Genomic DNA, 20,515 nt, shown 5'->3' with positions numbered 1-20,515 from the left:
AGATCCAAAACTCTACCTCAACTTCATGTGGTGACATGTCGCCTCGGTCAAAATTTGCATCAAACAACATCTAATTTGAACTATTGAAATCTCTTCTACTTGATTTCTAACTTCCTTTATACATGTAAAGTTCCAATGGTGAACAATATTAGAAAGTAAATACTAAATATAGTGTAACAAATATTGAATATTGTTTTTAACATGAGTATATAATTCAATCTATTAAGATACTTATAGTAATTGGTTTCACATATTTGTGTTTGTTTTATGTAAATGAATAATGAGTGGTAAATTTCCATCTCATAGCCTTCAATTGTAGCCATTGATTTTGTATACAATCGAAGGAGAACTCCATGGGACGACTCTTAATCAAAGAGGATATTTAGATTATAGAAACTCCCAAACCCAAACCAAGAGGCTGAATATATAAAAATGCAGTGCTCTGTAGATAAGGGTGGTTATGAATTCAATATTGTCTTGGCAAATAAGAAAAGTAATCGAATTTACTTATTTTTTTAATTGTTTTGTCTTTTCAATTTAATCCATCAATTATTAGCTGTTTGTGAGGACAATGGACACCATTTTCTCATCTTATTTTAAAGAAATCTCTCGTAGCGCACACACTTGAATTATGGCAATTTTATAAGTAAAGTATGACACAATTTTTCGTCATTTCTCGCAAATCTCTCCTTCACGAGAAAGCTACAAAGGGAATAAGAATATTGTGTCCTTTTCTTTGGTTCCTTCATTTTCTTGGGTTCAATAGTTGAACTATTGTCCTGTCCTTGAGGAATATTTGCAGTATCCACATTGATTCACATCTTTAAAAAAAATAGAAATAGTTTTGGCTATAATTGAAAGAAAAGTACATAAATGCTCACTTATTACTATTCATCATTCCGCTGACAACTATAAAAAATAGAAAAGTTGTATCTATTTTTCTACCGTTCTATTTCTAGCTACTTATATAAAATTTAATGGTGATCAGTAAAATATGGATGATGACGGATAAACACTAAGTAATTATTCTATTGATGTCTATAATTGTTGTTTTAATTCATGTTTAGTTGTTCGAACATAGTCTAAATGGATAAGGCACCTATTACTATCCTCAAAATATTGACGATTCATCGTCCACGCAATGGTTGAACTAAAAAAATACAAAAGAAAAATCACCTTCATTGCTCCTTAGAGTTTGATTTCAAGGAGTTATTCTCCTTCTTCATGGGTTTTGAATCATATTATTATATTCTAACAGTAATTTTTAAACAACATTATAATTTTTTGCCTTTTATTAATAAATTGTGTCACTAGCTGGTTTTTTTTTTCTCTAAATAAGAATACATATGTTATGTACCACGTAATTGAAGAATAAAATGAAACATAAATAAACCATATGGAGGTGTTTAATATCAATTGATTCTGTCCATTTAATATAGTTTCAAGCTTGAAATTTCTGGCAATGGGTCTATAATTATATAGAAGAAAAGTCAATAAATTAAAGGCACATCTCATTTTAGCAAGTCACTTCAAGGCAGGTTATTTAAATTTAGAACAAGGATTACAAATCTTATCTCTTTAAGGACCACATTTAATAAGCTAATGAAAGTAAATTAATGATGGAATTACTTAATAGTATGTTATAAGCAAAGCAATAGGGAAACCTGAATCACTTGTTTGTTTGGGCTATATATGGGAGTTGAGGTCAAAGCAGGTAGCTGAACCAAACAATTAATTAAGTTAATTAAGAGATTTATGACATTAAAAAAAAAGATGCCTTGTCCAAACACAGTTCGACAAGAAACTGTAAATTAATAATAGTTTGCAGATGCATTTAATCATCGACACTTGGAGGATGAAATTATTAAATTTGATGTATAAGCCAGCGGATCATAATCCAAACCACTCTCCTAATGGTGGTGATGTTTTTTTCCGTACAACGATCGAACTTAAGTGGAGATATATGTCAATTACCGTTGGATTATACTCGCTTTTCATATGTTAATGTTGTTAATGTATCTTATTTTGATTAATTGTTTTAATATCGATTTTCCTTTTTTTCCGATTAAATGGTAATTATCGTGAAGCGAACAAGAATATTAAAAAACCTAATTTCCATAATATTTAAGCAAATAAACTTGAGTTCAAATCCTCTCACTAATAATAATTTCATTTTTTTTTTGCAATGGTTTTTAAAAATAGTTTTCTGAAAGTAACACTTTTATACAACAAGTATGTACCATCTTCTAAGAGATGATGTAAAGTGACAAACAGTTATAACCTTGAGGTACTACCTACTTTGAAATCTCTAGTTCGAGTTCTTGTTAGTCACAGGTATGATATCGAATTCTAGTATAGAAATTTACTATCGTAAACCACAAGACATCAATTTCATTAAAAAAAACAGTAAAACCAACTTAAATGAGTTAATTTTGTAAAAAAGAACTTCATGTTTACTTTAGATTTCATACTTTTATAAATTTTAGGAGGAAAAAAAATTAAAGAATCTGAGAAAATGTCCGAGAGTTGACTTTTCAACAAGAAATCACACATATTGTTGACCAAAGAAACAAGTTTCATTAGATCCAATAAATTCACCTATATATTTTACTATAATCACACAAAAGTTGAAAACAAGTCTCAACAAAGTTTAACTTTTTTCAATAAAATGTCTTTTAAGCAAGATTAATATTTACTCTGTACCTTGCGTAACTCTGTAAATTATTAATCAGTTAGGCTTAAAAAAAAGAAAAAAGGTAATTAATCTCCATATAAATTGCCCCTAAATCGAGTATTATAGACACTTTGATCAACACTTACCCTAATAAAGTGCGCATTGACATATACTTTGACAAACACCACACTTTAATTTTATCAATAGTTTTGATATTTTTTATTTAATTTACATTTATTTGGTTATTACTTTGAAATCTACCTCACTTTGTAATTTTTTAAACTGGATTATTCTAAAAATTAATCATATTTTTATTTCTCAACATATTGGAAACATCCATCTAAAATATTTTTATGGGATAATTTGATTTCTCACGTTTTACCATTATTAATTTGTCGAACGAGCCATTTGGAGTGTGAGTTCGATATTTTTAATCGACAAATACTTAAGTGTTAACTATAATCAACACTCACGTATTCTACCTGTCATCATTAAACATTTGATAGGTAGAAAGAGATATATATTCTTTTTATGTTTTTTAATATTTTGAGGATAGTGATAATCAGAAGTACGATAATGTTAGACAACCAACAACTAAATATTTTTCTTTTTAACATGAGCATTTGCAAAATCAGGCAAATCTACCACAAATATGAATTTGATATCTTAAATTAAATTAAAAAAAAAAAAACTCATACTCAAACTCAAACATCCTAGATACAAAACAATAGAATGCATATATAAATTCGAAAAATATTCGCCTCCTCACACAGAATACATTTTTCTCTTTTAATTGTCAAACCTCTGGCAAATATTTTCCTATAAACCATTCAGAGAGATCTTATTAAATGAGATATTGGAAATTGGAAATGGTTTTTTTATTTCACAAATATAAACCTCAAATCAATTAAATGTTATCTTATTTTCAATTAAACCATCACTAGTTTGAGAAATGAAAGAGGTTACATTAATTACATTACAAAATATATATAAATTCTGCAATTATATATATATATATATATATAACTATTAAAATTGTCAACGACGTTAGAAGAAAAATTGCAATGAACATGCTAGCAAGTTCTCCACACTTGTAATGATACATTGAGGTGCGCCTCACGTAGTTCCACAATCATATTCCTCTCTCTCTCCAAATCATATATATATATTTAAGAGACACAGCAATTTCACTGAGACGACAAAAAAAGAAAAAGGAAAATATGAAACTGGTTGTGTTCTTCCCCCTTCTTTTCCTCATTCTCATTCTCACCTCCGCCGTGGCGGCCTACGAAGATTTCGAGGACGACGGCGAAGAATATTCGAGCCTAGAGGTTCCGCAGTTGCAGGAGTTCTCACCTTTCGATGATTTTCTTTCGTATGGTTTCTACCAGAAAAGATGTCCCGACGTCGACGCCATCATTCACCGGAAACTCAAACAGTGGTTTGATCAAGATAACACCATCGCCGCCAGCCTCATGAGGCTCCACTTCCACGACTGCGTCGTTAGGGTAACTCTTCCGTTACTTTTTGCTCTTCAATTTGGTTTTATAGTGCTAATTATTTTTTAAATTTTCAATTTCATACCTATGTATTATTCTTTTTTGTGCATTTACCCATCTGAGTATAGACTGAAACACTTATTTCTAACTAGAAGATTATGAATTCAATCTAACTCCGATATGTGTGTTATTCAAAAAATATATATTTAATGTAAGGGTTAAAATTTTATAAAGAAAATACTAATTAAAACTAAACTCAAATGTAATTTAAAATATATATAAAAAAATTTGAGTTACTATATTGGATTGAGATGTTGTTTCTTATGCATTTATGATATTGAATGAATTTTCTTCTACTTTTTAATTAAAATTTTATTCTCTCAGTGTTAAAATCAAATAATAAAATGATGATTTTCATAATTTTGAAAAAACTTACTTTCATTACATGTTACAAAGAATTGTTTCATTAGAATGTCATTATACTAATATATCTCACAAAAATTAATTTAAATTACCAGTTTGGTTTAATTTGTATCTAATAATTAAATCTTTGAATGTCTAATATATTTTTAAATTTTAGAAAATATTAAATAAGCTAATGAATTTTTAATTTTGTGTAGGATAGAGATTTTAAACTTTAATTTGGAGTACATAGATCCTTAAATTTACAAATTATCTCATTAACTCATTATTTATTAAACGCAACTTATATGTTGCGAGTTCTTTTAATATTTCTCAAAAGATAAGCAAAATATCTCGTGACCGTAAGAACTTAATTGAAAGAAATCAAATAGTACATCAGGGAGGAAATTAAAATTTATAAGATTAAGCAAAAAATATATATATATGTTTTTTTTTCCTGCGTCATCATTCTCAATTAGTTCGCGAAATTATCGCTGACATGGCGCGCCGTCGACGCGGGTGGTGCAGGGTTGCGACGGCTCCATTCTTCTTGATTACGAGGGAAGCGAGAGGAGGGCTCCGGCGAGCAAGACGCTGAGGGGATTCGAAGTAATCGACGATATCAAAGCGGAGTTAGAAAAAAAGTGCCCTAAAACAGTTTCTTGCGCCGATATTCTGACCGCCGCCGCCAGAGAGGCCACCGTGCTGGTGGGCGGCCCATATTGGATGGTCCCTTATGGAAGAAGAGACGGAGTCGATTCCATTGCCGAAGAAACCAAATTAGTTCCCATCGGAATCGAAGACATCACTTCTCTCATTCAACAGTACCAATCCCTCGGCTTGAATCTCGTAGATTTGGTCGTTCTTTCAGGTACCACAACAACAATTTAATTTCAAACCTTTCTTTTCTTCTCTCCAATTGTGAATCTGAATTTAATTTTAGGGTTTGAAATTGAATTGATGATTGCTCAGGGGCACACACCATCGGAAGGGCAACATGCGGCGCGATACAGAGCAGGCTTTACAATTACAGCGCGACGGGGAAGGCGGACCCATCGCTGAGCCCAAAATACTTGAATTTCTTGAGAAGAAAGTGTCGATGGGCGTCGGATTACGTGGATCTTGACGCCACAACGCCTAAGAAATTCGACAGCGCCTACTACTCTAATCTCCCTAAGAAAATGGGGCTTTTGTCGACCGATTCGGCTCTGTACACCGATCCAAGGACTGCTCCCATCGTCAAAGCGTTGGCCTACCAACCCGACATCTTCCGCCATCAGTTTGCTGTGTCCATGGCCAAGCTTGGAAATGTTCAGGTTCTTACCGATCTTTTCGAAGGCGAGATTCGAACCAATTGCAGCTGTAGAAATCCTCGTTGATTTTTCTGTTTCTTTCTCTTTATACTTTGTGATTTCCATTGCTGGCGCCGATCTATATATCGTTCTTCAACATTCTTTTTGTTGTTGGTTAATTTGCTCCATTGATGAATTCTGTTTCTTCTTAAGGACTGCACTCGTCTGTTATTGCAGAGATTCTCTGGTTTTGCAATCACCTACTTGAAGAATTAATTAATGACCTTTATATTGATGTTGAGTTTTCCTTTAGTTCAATTTCGCGCAATCTTTATGATTTGAATTTGACTTTATAAGACTTTGTAGTATCTATGGCTTTGAGTTTGGTTTTAATTTTATCCATATAGTTATAAAATTTTGAATTTATTTTTTTTGAATTTATTTTTTTTAGTACAATGTATCGGAGAGAGGATTCAAACTCATAATTTCTTGATTGGAGATATATGTCACCGTTCGATTTGTCATAAAATTTTGAATTTGATGTCAATGATACGGTGTTAAACTTCACTTTAAATTGTTATGTCTTATAATAAAAAGATTAACTCATTTTTTCTCTATTTTTTACTCCATTTTGGAGTGAGTTACTGAAGTTAATTACAGAATAAATAGAGAATTTGAATTTTCAATATTTTTAGTTGGATTAGCATTTTAAACTTTAAGCTTAAGCAGAGCGGTAAAAGCTTACTTTAGGTTTGGGTTGTAGCCTGTAGGTTGGAGTTCCTATTTCATATATAAAATGTAATATTTGAAAAAAATTAAACGAAATCAATAATTTGTTCAAAGAATTAAGTAAAATTGGCCGAATCGTATAAAATATGACAATAAATAAAATTGGGCAGACGAACATTGAGAATTTGCAGAAATTGGTCGCATGTAGGACTGAATAACCCTAAATTTTACCTGCCGGAGCAAACGACATTCAGAGAAGAAATGAAGACAATAAGGCAACGGCTTCCGCTGCAGCGTCTTCAACTTCCACCACAGTTCATCCAGAATCAAATTCCCGCCATAGATTCTCCATTTTATTCTTCTTCCTCGATTTCCGATTCTGAATCTGCGTCTGTAGCCAGCAAAACAAATACGACTCTGACCCAAGACGAGCTTACAAAGATCAACCTTCTCCTTCCTCGTCTCTGTCTCCACAGCCACCACTCTACTGCAATTACACTTCTCGACGCAGCTCTCCTCACAAATCCTTCACTTCAATCTCTTCCCCTTTCAATTCTTGCCCATTCCCTTGCTTCCCAGTCCGATTTTACCCACGCAATGTCCCTCCTCACCCGCCTCAAGCACCACCGGAATGCCAATCTCTATTCAAGCCCTATTATTACCATGCTCATTCACTCTTATTGTAAGCGACGGAAATTCAGGGAGGCCTTGAAGATTTTCCACTGGATGGGAAGACCGGGGTCGCCATGTAACCCGGACGAGAAGGTTTATGCAACCCTAATTGCGGGACTTTGTAGGCACGGTATGGTTCTCGATGCTTTGAAGGTCCTCAGGAATATGATTGGTTCGAATTTGGTTCCTGATAGCAATCTGAGGAATTGGGTTTTTAGGTCTTTGCTAAGAGAAGCGATGATTGGCGAAGCGATGGAGTTCAACGAGATTTTGGATCGCGTTGAAGACCAGAATTTGAGCAATCATCTGAGAAAGGTGTCAGAGTTGTTGAATCGTATCATTAACAATTGGATAGAGTAGAGAAGAGCTGGTAAGCCGTTGTCTCTGTGACAATTAATTTATCTTTGCCTCAAATTTTGATCATATTGAGAATGAATTGGATGATTGAGTCAAGCAATTTGTAGATCATATGAAGCTTCTTCTGGATTTATAAGTATTCAGCAACTTTATTCCTGGATATATGAATAGTATACTGCAATGATATTTTAGTCCATTCCTGCATTCTACTTAATGGCGTAGAATTTTTGAAACTTAGTATCAATGATCTGATTTGATTCTGTTTACTTCTCTTTGTTCTGTTGTGTAATCATTCAACTTAATTTCAAGAGCTAGATCACACTAAATAATCCCAAACAAAAGGATTAGTATTTAAACAAGTTAAACTAAAAGCTTTTTTTTTTTTTTTTTGACAAAAAGAAACAAAACATCAAAAAAACGCAACAGGTCTCGCTTCTATCCAAAGGACCAAACCACTCTGGGATACAAGACTCTCAGACCCTCTTTTCTTCCGCCTCAGTCACGCTTCAGGCAATTTGATGAGCTAACCGGTTTGCTTCTCTTCCGATTTTGGTGATTGATTGAACTCTGTTAATGTCCACAAAAGTGTGAATTTCTTCGACGATTCAACGAATTTCTGTGATGTCCATGTCTACGCCCGTTAAAAGCCTCCACTTCCAGAGAATCTGTTTCAAGAAGAATTGGGTAAGACTCCATATTTTGTAAGTGCTTTAACCCTTCCAAAATTGCCATGGCTTCCATCTGTTTGATATTTCTCTTATCACGCACGTAGGTTTTGCCGGCCAAAATAAATTCGCCTCTCCAGTTTCTGCCTACCCAGCCGAGCCCGCCATAATTAATTCATCAAACCATGTAGCATCCGAATTTAGCTTCCTGGTGTGAAGAGGGAGGGGGGTGACCAGTGCTCTTTGTGTTGTATGAAACTTTGCTCCCCTGCTGAGAAAGTGTCATGATGCCAGAAATCTTGTAATCGTCTCTTAATCTGCATGATAAGATCGCTTGTTGCGATTTTTCTCATAAAAAACTACTCTGTTTCTGTACTCCCAATCTTGCCATAGAATGAACATTGCTTGATCTAGCTCTCTGTCCTTGATATGATCAAACTAAAAGCAAAAATATTAAAGGCCAAGCTTCTAAACCACATCATTCTTCTTCCTGCTTGTCTATCTACCTGAACTAGTGCATTAGTTTTTATTATGACATGCATGGTACAACTGATCTATACTTGTTTTTTCTGTTCAGATCGCTACCACATTCAAAGTGTAATCTCTGTATCAACATAATGGAAAGTTTAAACAGCCAGTACCTTTACAATAACAAAAGAAAACAGATATCCATCCTACATGGTACATGGGGGAGAACTGACCCGTAAAAATGAACAAGATGCTTGCAGATCTCAGTTTCTTTTCACCATCTCATGTTATTATTCCAAGAGTTAAAAATATTGTACTTTCAGATTCCCTTCTTGTAGAAGGAAGAGAAATCTTGGTGATGATTGGTGTCTTCCATTTGCAGGGAGAGGAAAGTTCAGACCAGAGCAGTAATGCTACCTATAGTCTTCACTCCTCTGTCCTCAGAGCAGTAGAAGGCTTGAACTTCAAGTTCAGACCACATCCTCTAAACTGGGAGAAACAGTTACTGAAATTGAGGCCATAATGTAATGTAATTGTGGTTAAGTGGCCCAGGCAACAGAACTGGATACTGGATACTCTCTCCCCCAGGCTAAATGCAGCTACCAATTCTATGTACACGGGATTTTTTTCTTTGTTTAGAGTTTTCATTTTGGATTCGGGATTTAACTAAGACCCCAAATAATCTGATATATATTTATGGTTTACCAATTTGAGCATAGCTTAACTAAGTTGATCACATTTAAAATAGCCGAACTGAACTAAGAAAATATATATCGTTACGTTCTTTTCAAGCACAACTGAACTTCCCCGATATATTTGAGGTAATGTTGCAATTTACTTCCCAGCTGGTGTAGAAGAAGATTGTGTTCTCTTAAAAAGAAAAACTAATTTCATTTGGAACGAAATATTGATTTCCTAATCTGTTATCATTTACATGAATCTTGTCTTTGTAGTGTGTGATTTTAGCATCTAACTTGGGGAACTGCAGAATCCTTGGGATATGATGGAGTTCTCTGGTAATTCACGTATTCACCTGGATTCATTCTTATCAGTTTTCAAGATAGCTGGCATTCCTGAAGAATACTACTTCAATGGTATGGTTAATGAAAACTTTCTTTTGTCTACCTCTTTTATAGGGGGGAAAAACTCTCGAGTAATTCAACCAAGCGCTGATCAAAATGAAGAAAATAACAATAGCAGGTCGGTTATCGAACAAGGAAGATAATTTTGTCGACCGAGCGGTGATTGCTAACAGCTAAGACTCGAACCGATTTTGAAAACCATGACGAGTTCTTGAGATATTTTATTTGAAGATGCTAATATCTAACTGTGCTGCTGTTTGAAACAAAGAAGCCTCAATCAAGTACATATTATCTTCTTCCTTAAGCTAACTATATGATTCTAATGGAAGTAAATGAAGTTCCCATTTGTTTTTATGGCTAATAATGGAGTTTTATCAAGGCATGGGATGTTTATCAAGAGCGGATACTCTTCAAATTTTGAAATCTTCTACTGATATCATTGGTGGCTGCATGTAGCTACTTAAATTTCAGTGATTAGTTATAGGATTATTATTTTGTAGTATCGGTGGGAACAAGTTAATGATCTTACAAGTCATCACAGGATTATTATTTTTTAATTATTCTTAAAAAAAAAAGAAAAAAGAAAAAAAAGAAGGAAGTTAATTTTTTTACAAATAATGGAATTTGACTACTTGAAAATTGACTTGTATTTCGGTTAAAACTATGAGTTTTTCAAATATGAAATATACCGAAAATAGTTTTAGAAAAGAGAGAGATTTTGAGTATTTGGAATTTGAATGGATTTTCAGTTGAGTTTTATCACATTTATAATTTTGTTAAAATTTTAAAATCGAATTTCAAATGGTTTTGGTTCAAAAGTTAGATTTTTAGTTTTTGTCTTTCTTCTCCTTCTTCTTCTTTTTTTTTTTTTTGAAAATATATTTTTAGTTAATTTGAAACTTTAAATTGATTATTTTACAAAGGAGGGTTCATCCCACGTTAAACTCACGGTGGAAGAAGAAAAAATTGGTATTATTTTTTGCTAAAATTTATTTTAATATTACTCTCTCTCCTCAGTTAGCTTTGCCCTAGCCCTTTTTTTCTCTGAACTCCTTCTATCTCTAAAAAAAGCCAGCCACCATATCACTCAAATCATATTCTTTTTGTCAACTCCATCGTGGAACTGACGGCGTGTAACCCCGACGGCGACGGTGGAACGCGACGGCGAGAACCCAGATCCGACGATCTCCGACCCGTGGGTAATTTTCCACGTTCATCTTGGCTGAAGCCGGGGATGTTTCTAAATTTGTTTTTGTTTATTATTTATTGGCTTGATTTGTATTCTAAAAAATGAGGGCTGAGTACTCTCGTTCTCTATTTCTTCACTGGTATGTCAATTTCTTGCCTTGATTTTGGGTTTTTCATTTCGGGGAGGGGTTCTTAGTGTTGGGTGGGTTAAGGGTTGGGGGAAGAGGGTGATGGTGAGACTCTCGGAGGTGTTTTTTGGTGGTTGAAAGATCAGCGACCTCTGTAGCGTGTCATTGTGAAAGTACACTTTTCTCTAGTTTTCGGGAGTATCTTTTCAATTAATATGCTGTCGAATTATGTATTCGCCAGACATTCTGTTTGTATAATATTTTCTAAACAATTTCTGGAATAGGGGTCCCGAAAGTTTAACCCAGCGCACTTAAGGATTGGATGATGAACTTGGGGTTCGGCATTGTCATCAGCGAACTCTGCTTCTCGACTAAGCTGTGAACTTGTCAAAACCTGCCCAACCTAACCACTCACCACGGATCGAATCAGGTATTTGGCGTTCTTTCTCCCTGTGTGTGCGTGCCTCAGCTTGGGTATTTGTTAAACTTCCATTGAATCTAAAAGCTTAAGCCAATGGGTTTCAGTAAATTTTGATGGATTCACTTTTTCTTAAAACCAAGGCATGGGATAATTATGATTAGTCAATTATAATTTCTAGAATTATTCTCCAAAGAACAGGTTTATGGGGGTGGGGACAATTAATTTGATTGTTCTCCAAGTTCTTATTGATAAAATGATACACTTTGGCTTCAATTTTTGTTCTAATCCAATTATTATTTAATAATACAAGACAATTTATTATCATACTCCTGTGTGGTATACAGCAATAGAAAGATGACCTTGTTTTGACATGGATGCCGATGCACTGTAATGTGATGCTGTATTTGGTTCATGAACTTAGAATTTTTATTATCAAGTTCAATTTGTTGTATGACCCTTCATTGATTTTGTTTACTCAGTAGTTGTTTGGTATTAGGAATTGGGAACCAATAATATCACTGTATGGTGGACAATGGACACTATATACTCCCATTAATATATTGACACTGCTACTGAAACTTGCTATTTAAAGGTTGGACAGAAGGCTCATTTGCATTCTTCATAATCTTTGTGCAATGAGAAGTTTCAGTAGCTTTGGTGTTGGATAAGTACTAATTGCGTGTTTGCAAGTTCAGTGATCAGGAAATAACACTTTGGTTTCTTTTATTTATTGCATCCCTTTCCTGCAAGTTCTTTACAGACTTCACTTGTTGAAGCCTAATGCATAAATAATGTTTTTGCTTCATTTTATTTTGAAATAAAAACCTTCTGAATATTTCCCTTGGTAAAGTACATAGGGAAGACCGGAATAGAGGATGGCTACTAATAGCCTGAAGAGTATTATTGCTACAGCAGTCAATATGGGAGTGACAGAGGCAAGGGCAAGGATATTTGGTCATGTACTTAACCCAACAGGTCAACGATCAACCCACAAGCTTTTGCGTAAAAAACTCATTGGCGATAAAGTATCTCAGTGGTATCCATACGACATCAAGAAGGACGATCCTCTCGTTATGGCTCGTCAAGAACAAGAGTACCCTCTCTCTCATATGAATTTTCCCAGTGAATATATTAACTATCAAGTGGTATTATTAGGAGAAGGGGTGGTTTGTGTAAAGGCTGCATGTGAAGATTTTAGTATTAAAAATGGGGGGTAAATTGCAAAAGCTAACCCTATACACAAGGGGTTGATTTGTGCAAATATATATATTTTTTCTGTTAAACTGAATTAAAAGGATACTTATTGAGGATAATATTTGCATGCAGCTTAAATTGGAGGAGTGATATTTGTATACGAGCTGCAAGGACATAATTTGCAAGTTGAAAAAAAAATATGATGAAATCAACATTTTAACAAGATCACCTTCATGTGGGAACTTGGAGTATACATGTTACTTGTGAAAATGAAGTTACAAACAATGCATGCTTTTGTTAATTAAGATCTGAATCTTTATGTAATTTGGAAAAGGGAATCATCATGAGAGTTCCGTCGGGGTTTAGTGACAGAGTTTCAAATGTTTCTCACCTGCTAAAATGAGGGCAACGTCTTATCTGGGTTTTTTACTTTTAAGTGGCTAATCAATTACATAAACTTGGAAAGCTTGGTGATTGATTTTATATATTGTTATTCAATTGTTTTGGTGTACTTTCTGCCTCGTATTTGCAACTTATTGGTCAATAAACTCTTCTCAATATCCTGATTATATCTGGCATCCACTTTGCTAGGCGCTTGTCCAAGCTTGAAATGCTGAAGCGGCGTGGTAAGGGGCCGCCTAAGAAGGGCCAAGGCAGGCGTGCAGCCAAGCGCAATAAGTAGAGACAATGACTGTGGAATTGTTCCTTCTACGGCTTTATTATTTTGTTGTTTCTTCTTACCTAAGTTTTAGGTTATAGACCAGGTTCCTCATAGTTGTGATGACTTCTATTACTTGCAGCTAATATTTACTTTGATTTTATCTAGTTCATAATTGAGCTCCTTGGTAGCAGTAGATATATTGTGAAACAAATCAGCATGTGACGCTATTGGGAAAACTGATATGTATTAATAGAATGATAAATTTCTATTTTGAAGAACCAGTTTCTAGAATTCATTACCATGTTCAAGATCAAACGGGATATGTATGCATGTAATTCTTCACTAGAGTTTTGTTTCATAAGAAATTCTACAAGACTGCAAATATGAGCAGGTCCAAATGTGATAATTTGATTGCCTTGAAACTGAATTGCACATTATTCTTAAACAACGTCTAAATCTAAGGACCCGCACTGGGCTTGGTTTCTTCTTTAGCCTGCTGTTGTGTAATCAATTTGTCTTGTTGATGAGCCATATCATAAGTTGCATGAAGACCAAAGAAAACATAGTAGATAAGCATCACTAGTGTGCAGATTCCGAATCTTTCAAAAGCCTCCGGACCCAGTGATCCCATGAGAAAGATGTTCATTGCGATCGACAAACTCGGCAGCCACGGCACCAGTGGCACCCCCCAAACTTTCGGTTTTCTTTGCATTGGCAGAAGCAATGAGATCCCCAGAGTCCCCAGGAACCATATCGGGACGGTCACGGCATATCCTATCCAACCATTCGGATAAAGCCCCCAGTATGCAGCAGTTCCTATGGAGGAAGCAATGATGGTTAACAGGAAAATGAAAAGCTTCAACTGGTTTAACCGTGGAGTGACCCCTTTTGCATAGTATCTCCTAACCAGAAGAGCCACCGCCATCATCATGAAGACAAATAGTGTGCTGACCGACAACAAGCTCGCCAGAACGTCCAAGCTAGAGAAGAAGGCAATGCAGCCACTCGATATGGCAATCAAGAGTGTAGCATTTATGGGAGTTCCAGTCTTGGGATGGACAAGAGCAAACCAAGGAGGAATCATGTGGGCTCGTGCAATATGAGTTGTATACCGAGCTTGCCCAAGCGCCCCGACCAGAAGAACAGTGGTCATTCCCTTTAGAGCACCAAGAGCCACCAAATACTTGGCCCATTTCATTCCAACCCTCTCGAAGGCAACAGAGTAGGCTGCACCTGGGTCTATGTCAGTATACTTCTGCATCATACTCAGCGACAGTGCCATCAAGCAGTATATCACAGTGATTATCGACATCGATCCCAACAATCCCAAAGGTATGTCTTTCGATGGATTTTTAGTTTCCTCAGCCATGGTGGCAATGTTATCAAAACCTCCATAAGCAAAGTAAACAATTGCAGCAGCTTGGAAGACGCCTTTAGCCCCAAAAGGCACAAAGGGAGTCAGATTTGATTTGTCTGCGTGTATGAATCCTGCGATTATGACAAACAGAATCACCACTGTATTGACTGCAGAAGCAATCCAATTCAGGTATGAAGTCTTCCTCGTGCTGATCATTGCCATTGTTGCAGCAATCGCCAGGACCGCTACGGCAATGGGGTCGAGAAGATTGAATCCCTCTTTGAGATTTGTGTGGATGCGCAACGAATCGCTGGGTCGGTCCAGAAGTGAGGTAAAGTAAGAAGTCCACGCTCGGGAGACAGCGGCAGTGCCGACGATGCTCTCGAGGAGAATGTTACCAGCAGTAATGAAAGCTGCAAAGTCCCCCAATTCAATTCTCAGGTATGCAAAAGAGCCCCCTGCAACTGGGATTTCTACTGCGAACTCTGTGTAGCAGAAAACAGAGAGCATTGCTGAAATGCCAGAAGCAACATAGGAAAGAACAATGGCTGGTCCAGCATGTTTGTTAGCTTCTTGGCCTGTGAGGACGAAGATTCCAGCGCCAATTACAGCGCCAAATCCGAACCAGGTGAGATCCCACCATGTGAGGCAACGTTTCATTTCATTCTCACTTCGTTTCTTCAGCTCCCCAATCTCATTTTCGTCGAATGATCTACTCTGGAGACGGTCCATGAATCGAAACCATGTCTGTGACAGGGCAGTGCCGTAGTTGCTCCAGCTCTGGAAGGATTCTTCTGGTAAGAAATCTTGTTTGCTCCATCTCCACCAATAGCTTCTTTGCTGTTGAAAACTTTCTTCGCCCATATTGATATCTATGGAAATGGCGCAAAGGAAGAGGGAGAGGTCTATGGATAAGAATCAGATCCAATATTGTCTATATAGAGGTTTAATCACCAGTACTGTTCTGCTGCTGCCTCGACGAAAAGTCTGGCATTCATTATCGATTTTGACAAATAAAGAAGATGGTTTTGAAGATGACGATGGTGGGTTTGGGTTTCGCCCACAATTACTTGAAATTGGTCCTACTTGTCCCATCTCCAATTGGCCGTCTTGCAGAGAGATTTAAATGCTCATTTCACGGCTGTCTTTTTCAATTGCTCTTCCATTGACGTTAGGATCGAAGACTTCCTAGTCAACTTGTTTGGCTGTGACTGGCTCAGCACAGTGGTTTCTCAATTTGATCCACAACCACATGACTTGAGATTTTGTTCCCACTCCCAATAGATTCTTTTATCAAATTACAATTCTATTAATGTTTAGATTAATACGCTTTTGTTTGTTTTCAAAATATCTTCATGTTTACTGTGCAGCTACCTGGCCACCAGGTTCCTTCCAAATATAAAACGCTGGAAGATACAATCCAACACTTCACGAAGAAGAAGAGAAGAGCGAAGAGTGAGTCATATTCATATTCATACATTTTGTTTCTTCACTTGAGAAACCACAAACACACGAACACGCAGAGACAGTATATTAATAGAAACATAGTACAGAGTACAGAATTGAGAGACGGTTGGTGGATTGAAAGTTGTGGGCGGGCTAGATGAGCGCCAACTGTTGGATATTGATGGGGTAGGAATCGGAGGGCGGGCCTCGGAAAGCTCTGCCGGCGAGCACGGCGGAGGCAGCCTCCGTTGGGTGGAAGGCATCCCAAAACACGTGCTCGTTGCGGTTCAGGCATGGAAATTGCAGCGGGAGACACGTTATGACTCCTCTGTTCTGCCCCACTCCACAGCACGCTGTGTCCACCACTCGAAACCCTGCATTTCACACTCATTAAAACCAGTTGCCCCCCATTTGATCTTCTGCTGAACATAAAATCCAAAAATGGTCTCACCGTAGGTATCAGGGTTGTTCAAGATGTCGCCGAAAATGCCATAGACGTTGGTGTAGACGAAGGTGGAGTCAGGGTTCTGGGTGTTGAGCTGAACCACAAGGGATCTCAGCCCTTCATTGAAATCTCCGAGCATCTGGTTCACATTGTCGACGCACCGGCCGGGAAGGCCGAGCCCAGTGGCCCTCTGGTTCGGGATGCAGCCCAGCGGCCCCACTCCGGCGACCACGAACTTTCTCAACCCCATGCTTTGCAGAGCCTGATTAAGAACACGATCAATTAAAGATTAAATTTTGGGAAGTGGGTTTGTTTTGGATTGTGAATCAGAAGATGTGGCTCACGAGAAGCTGGCGAGCGTAGTGGTTGAGGAGGAGATTGGCGAACTGAGGAGCGGTGTATCTGAGCCTGGAATTGTATAGAGTGGGCATGAGGTAGTTGTTGATGTAATCGTTGCTTCCAAACGCCAAAAAGGCTATGGATTTGCATAGATAATTTGTGAGATTCCCACTGCTCATCGTTCGCCTTAAGTCGCTCACAGTGTTTTCGAAGTTCACCACTTGCTGGCTCAGGCTGTACCTCTCCCCCTACGCTCACACACAACAACATATTAGTTTTTCAGCCGATTGCCACTTCAATTGTATTAGTTCTTTGTACTAAAAAATGCGTTGGTTTGTGAAATTTTAATTTTGTGTTTAATTGGGATTATGTTATAACTCTGTCATTTTAAGATTTACTTGTAGTAATCAATATATATATATATTATTTGTCATGTTACCTATATTAAAAATAATAAGATAGTTTTTTATAACTTTTTTTTTTAAATGGGTAAGAATAATCGTGTTCTACACAATTTTTAAAATTAGCAACACTGTTCTCAAGAGGACTTTGACCAAAATTAAATTTATATTTAAATATTATTTTGATACGTGTATTTTTTACTTTTGGTTCTTTTATTTTTAAAATATTCATTTTAGTTCGTGTATTTTTTTTGTTTATTTTAATTATTAGTCTCTTTTTATGTTTATTTTAGTTTCTATACTTTTGAGAATTGAACAAGTTCATTTTGATCATAATCTTAGCATGATATTTTATCCACTCAATTTTTTGGAATGTAGTCATAAATGTATTAAAAAAATTTCATTGTATATAAAATTTGTGTTAAAAACTACTATGCACAAAAATTAAAAATACAAATACCAAAGTGAATGTTTTTAAAATATAGCTACCAAAATGAACCAAATCAAAATATATGGACGAATTTGTTATTCACATTTTATTACCTGTACTTGAATTTATGATTTAGTTCTGAATTTTAATTTGAAACAATTTAGCTAATATACTTTTAAATTTAAAATGATTTAGTCTCAAACTTTTTAAATTCTTTAAAAAAGTTTAGTAGTTCTAATCATGGAAAACTTGTTAAAAGTCCATGAACTTTCATTTGCATCGATTTAATCCTTTTTTTTCATACACAACTCGTAAAGTTACAGTTTTAGAAAACACAGACTTTTGAATAGAATACTTACGTAGTGTCTGCCGGTCTCGTCGAGGATGCCAGCAGCCGCGGAAGCGTAGTTGACCCCATGAAGTATTTTGTCTCCGGTAGTGTCTGGATTCGCAAATTCCGGAGCATTGGGAATTCGAAGCATGTCCACTGCCACCCATCAACAATTTCATTTCATTATAATATTATTTATGAAAATATTGATAGAATTATCGAGACGTAGTTGAATATATATATATATATATATATATACCAAACATATCGATAACAGTTTGGCCATTGGAGAATCTGCCAGTAGGACCAGCATGATAATCAACCCCATAAGGGTAGAAATTGGCTCTGGCAGCCGAGTGAAGAAAATTATTGTTGCCAACATCCACCAGAGAGTCCCCAAACACGAAGACCGACGAAACCCCATACCGATAGCGATACTCTGCCGAAACCATCTCTTCGGAACACTTCATGAGCACGAGAACGAGAACAAGAGTAGAGGCAGCAGCGCCGAAACGACGCCGCTGGGTGATCATGTTCTTCAAACCTTCAAATTTTCTCATTAGGAAGTTTTGTGGAGATCAGGGGAGGGGCAAGGCAATGAGGGTGTTTGGGGAATAATGTTGATATTATGTGTGAGTATTTATAGGCAACTACTAGAGAAAGGAAATTTGTTTTGTTGGGGTTAAAATAATGGAGGAATTTGTGGATTTACGGCAGTGATTAGGGTAAAAAGTTTATAACGGAAAAGTTTGTCAGTTATTTGGATGGCGTAATTCAGGTTTTTGGCTCATGCGCTTCCTGCTTCATCACCCCATGAATGAGGGGAACTAATTTCATGTATATCGTTTACAAGGGACAGGTGTGGTTCATGCATAAATCTCTATATGTACGTTTTGTAACTGCTTCTCTTTACCCAACATACATACATATGATCCCATAAGTGTGTATTTTTCAATGTTGGATCACTAAAAGTGCTTGTTTCAAAAGCGGTAGGGTGTGGTTAAAAGTTCTTTTCAAAATTTTTTTGCCATAAAATTTGGTTTCAGAAATTAAAAGAGTGCTTTTAGAATAAATTTTTAACTGTCTAGTTTTTTTTATTGAAACTTTTGTTTGTGCACGAAATCTCTTTTACAAAGGATCACGCGAATCCATCTTGAAGTGTAGAGGAAATTGCAAGATAAGAAATGAGTACTTCGTTACGTTGCTCAAGTCAATGTACGTCGAAATAAGAGTAAAGATTTTTTTTTGCTATGATTCATAAAATGTAGTTTTTAAATTTTTTTTGAACAAAATTTGATTCGAGAAAAAAAAATGGTTTTAGAAGAAGTTTTTAACAAGTTTAGCCTTCCGTCGAAGTGGTTGTTTGTACACAAAATATCATACACAAATAATCACACGAATTTTTTTTAAATTGTAGAGGCGGCCTTAAAAGACAACGAGTGACAGTACAGGTCGAAATAAGAGTAAAGGCCTTTTTTTTTGCTAGGATTCACTTACTTGCCAATATATTTTAGTCTTATTTATAGATGGTGATGACTCACTGCATAAAGAACTTCCCTTGAATCACGGGATTCTTGAGGAATTGGGCTCGTAGTTAGTGTCATTGAATGCCTCATTTCTAAATTGGCTTGCATTGTTGAGATCACGACACAGGTGGACCGGCCAAGCTAGAACGGAGGTTGCACATCGCTGGCGCACTCGGACTCCCTTATCCGACCTGATAGCGTCTTTAGACGGAGTCTTCCATCTTCCTACTCCGACGATGTGACAAATGGTGGTCGACTTTTACCCCTACAAGAGTGTTTATACAGCAAGTGCTTCATTTATTTTTTAAAAAAATCAGAAACTAAAGTTATTAGATATAGTTCCATCATTTAATATGTTTTTAATTATATTTTAAAATTAAAAATTAAAAATATATATGCATATACACACAACTTGTGATTTTTGTGCATGTGAAGACGGGAGAAGTTAATTTTTTGTATTTGTTATTTGTTAAAACTTTACTCACGAACAAACTACAGGATTTAAAGATAGTTTAGAGCTGTGATAAGAGAATTGGTGGAAATAATTAAGAATCTACTTGACCAATGGAGTTGAATTCTTATCCAAATGTGCTAGCCAACCATACAAGTTGTAGATCATATTACCAACATTTTTCTACTCTTAAGAAAAAAAATTATAGATAAAGATAAAAAAGTATCGTTAAATTATAAGTTTAGTTTGCTTATCTCGTATACAAATAATTTCAACATCTCTAATGACTTGTTTCATATACAAATAATTTTAATATCTCTTAAAACTACACTCCCCTCAAGTGAGCTTGAAAAAAAT

The 20,515-nt window shown here is 35.9% G+C and overlaps 5 protein-coding genes across 6 annotated transcripts; 3 read left to right on the top strand and 2 right to left on the bottom strand.

The window, feature by feature from the left end:
* The first annotated feature begins 3,870 nt into the window (after positions 1-3,870).
* On the top strand, positions 3,871-6,162 carry LOC111008893 (Peroxidase superfamily protein). The gene is made up of 3 exons (XM_022281761.2): positions 3,871-4,182; positions 5,104-5,446; positions 5,548-6,162. Exons 1-3 carry the CDS (start codon positions 3,895-3,897, stop codon positions 5,952-5,954), a joined length of 1,038 nt encoding a protein of 345 aa, XP_022137453.1. The 5' UTR covers positions 3,871-3,894; the 3' UTR covers positions 5,955-6,162.
* Positions 6,163-6,749: 587 nt separating this feature from the next.
* On the top strand, positions 6,750-7,638 carry LOC111008811 (uncharacterized). Its single transcript, XM_022281623.2, has one exon. The coding sequence runs from the start codon at positions 6,858-6,860 to the stop codon at positions 7,626-7,628; it is 771 nt and encodes a 256-aa protein (XP_022137315.2). The 5' UTR covers positions 6,750-6,857; the 3' UTR covers positions 7,629-7,638.
* A 3,122-nt stretch (positions 7,639-10,760) lies between these two features.
* Positions 10,761-13,710, top strand: LOC111008711 (37S ribosomal protein S27). Of its 2 annotated transcripts, none has more exons than XM_022281477.2 (4): positions 10,761-11,039; positions 11,441-11,586; positions 12,435-12,670; positions 13,363-13,710. In XM_022281477.2, exons 3-4 carry the CDS (start codon positions 12,453-12,455, stop codon positions 13,451-13,453), a joined length of 309 nt encoding a protein of 102 aa, XP_022137169.1. In that variant the 5' UTR covers positions 10,761-11,039; positions 11,441-11,586; positions 12,435-12,452; the 3' UTR covers positions 13,454-13,710. The 2 variants fall into 2 exon arrangements, with proteins under 2 accessions (XP_022137169.1, XP_022137168.1); XM_022281476.2 differs by having other exon boundaries at positions 10,773-11,039; positions 12,428-12,670.
* A 25-nt stretch (positions 13,711-13,735) lies between these two features.
* Positions 13,736-15,837, bottom strand: CAT5 (cationic amino acid transporter 5). The gene has a single exon (XM_022281474.2). The coding sequence runs from the start codon at positions 15,651-15,653 to the stop codon at positions 13,890-13,892; it is 1,764 nt and encodes a 587-aa protein (XP_022137166.1). The 5' UTR covers positions 15,654-15,837; the 3' UTR covers positions 13,736-13,889.
* Positions 15,838-16,388: 551 nt separating this feature from the next.
* LOC111008710 (GDSL-like Lipase/Acylhydrolase superfamily protein) lies at positions 16,389-18,784 on the bottom strand. Its single transcript, XM_022281475.2, has 5 exons — positions 18,441-18,784; positions 18,210-18,337; positions 17,025-17,267; positions 16,687-16,942; positions 16,389-16,609 (listed from the first exon to the last, which is right to left on the bottom strand). Exons 1-5 carry the CDS (start codon positions 18,739-18,741, stop codon positions 16,389-16,391), a joined length of 1,149 nt encoding a protein of 382 aa, XP_022137167.1. The 5' UTR covers positions 18,742-18,784.
* Positions 18,785-20,515: the final 1,731 nt, after the last annotated feature.

This window comes from Momordica charantia, assembly GCF_013281855.1.
Source record: "Momordica charantia cultivar OHB3-1 chromosome 3 unlocalized genomic scaffold, Mcharantia_2.0 BLBB01000003.1, whole genome shotgun sequence".
Lineage (NCBI taxonomy): Eukaryota > Viridiplantae > Streptophyta > Magnoliopsida > Cucurbitales > Cucurbitaceae > Momordica > Momordica charantia.
Note: the sequence above shows the minus strand (reverse complement) of the source record. Positions and strands in the feature narration are given on the sequence as shown.

What these genes read in the sequence shown, in the direction of transcription:
- LOC111008893 (XM_022281761.2), top strand. Translation starts at nt 3,895, where the DNA reads ATGAAACTGGTTGTGTTCTTCCCCCTTCTTTTCCTCATTCTCATTCTC. An exon ending in TCCACGACTGCGTCGTTAGG is followed by an intron (nt 4,183 to 5,103) that starts GTAACTCTTCCG and finishes CGGGTGGTGCAG; the next exon opens with GGTTGCGACGGCTCCATTCT. An exon ending in AGATTTGGTCGTTCTTTCAG is followed by an intron (nt 5,447 to 5,547) that starts GTACCACAACAA and finishes ATGATTGCTCAG; the next exon opens with GGGCACACACCATCGGAAGG.
- LOC111008811 (XM_022281623.2), top strand. Translation starts at nt 6,858, where the DNA reads ATGAAGACAATAAGGCAACGGCTTCCGCTGCAGCGTCTTCAACTTCCA.
- LOC111008711 (XM_022281477.2), top strand. Translation starts at nt 12,453, where the DNA reads ATGGCTACTAATAGCCTGAAGAGTATTATTGCTACAGCAGTCAATATG. An exon ending in ATGGCTCGTCAAGAACAAGA is followed by an intron (nt 12,671 to 13,362) that starts GTACCCTCTCTC and finishes CCACTTTGCTAG; the next exon opens with GCGCTTGTCCAAGCTTGAAA.
- CAT5 (XM_022281474.2), bottom strand. Translation starts at nt 15,653, where the DNA reads ATGGGCGAAGAAAGTTTTCAACAGCAAAGAAGCTATTGGTGGAGATGG.
- LOC111008710 (XM_022281475.2), bottom strand. Translation starts at nt 18,741, where the DNA reads ATGAGAAAATTTGAAGGTTTGAAGAACATGATCACCCAGCGGCGTCGT. An exon ending in ACGAGACCGGCAGACACTAC is followed by an intron (nt 17,268 to 18,209) that starts GTAAGTATTCTA and finishes GTGTGAGCGTAG; the next exon opens with GGGGAGAGGTACAGCCTGAG. An exon ending in GAACAACCCTGATACCTACG is followed by an intron (nt 16,610 to 16,686) that starts GTGAGACCATTT and finishes TGTGAAATGCAG; the next exon opens with GGTTTCGAGTGGTGGACACA.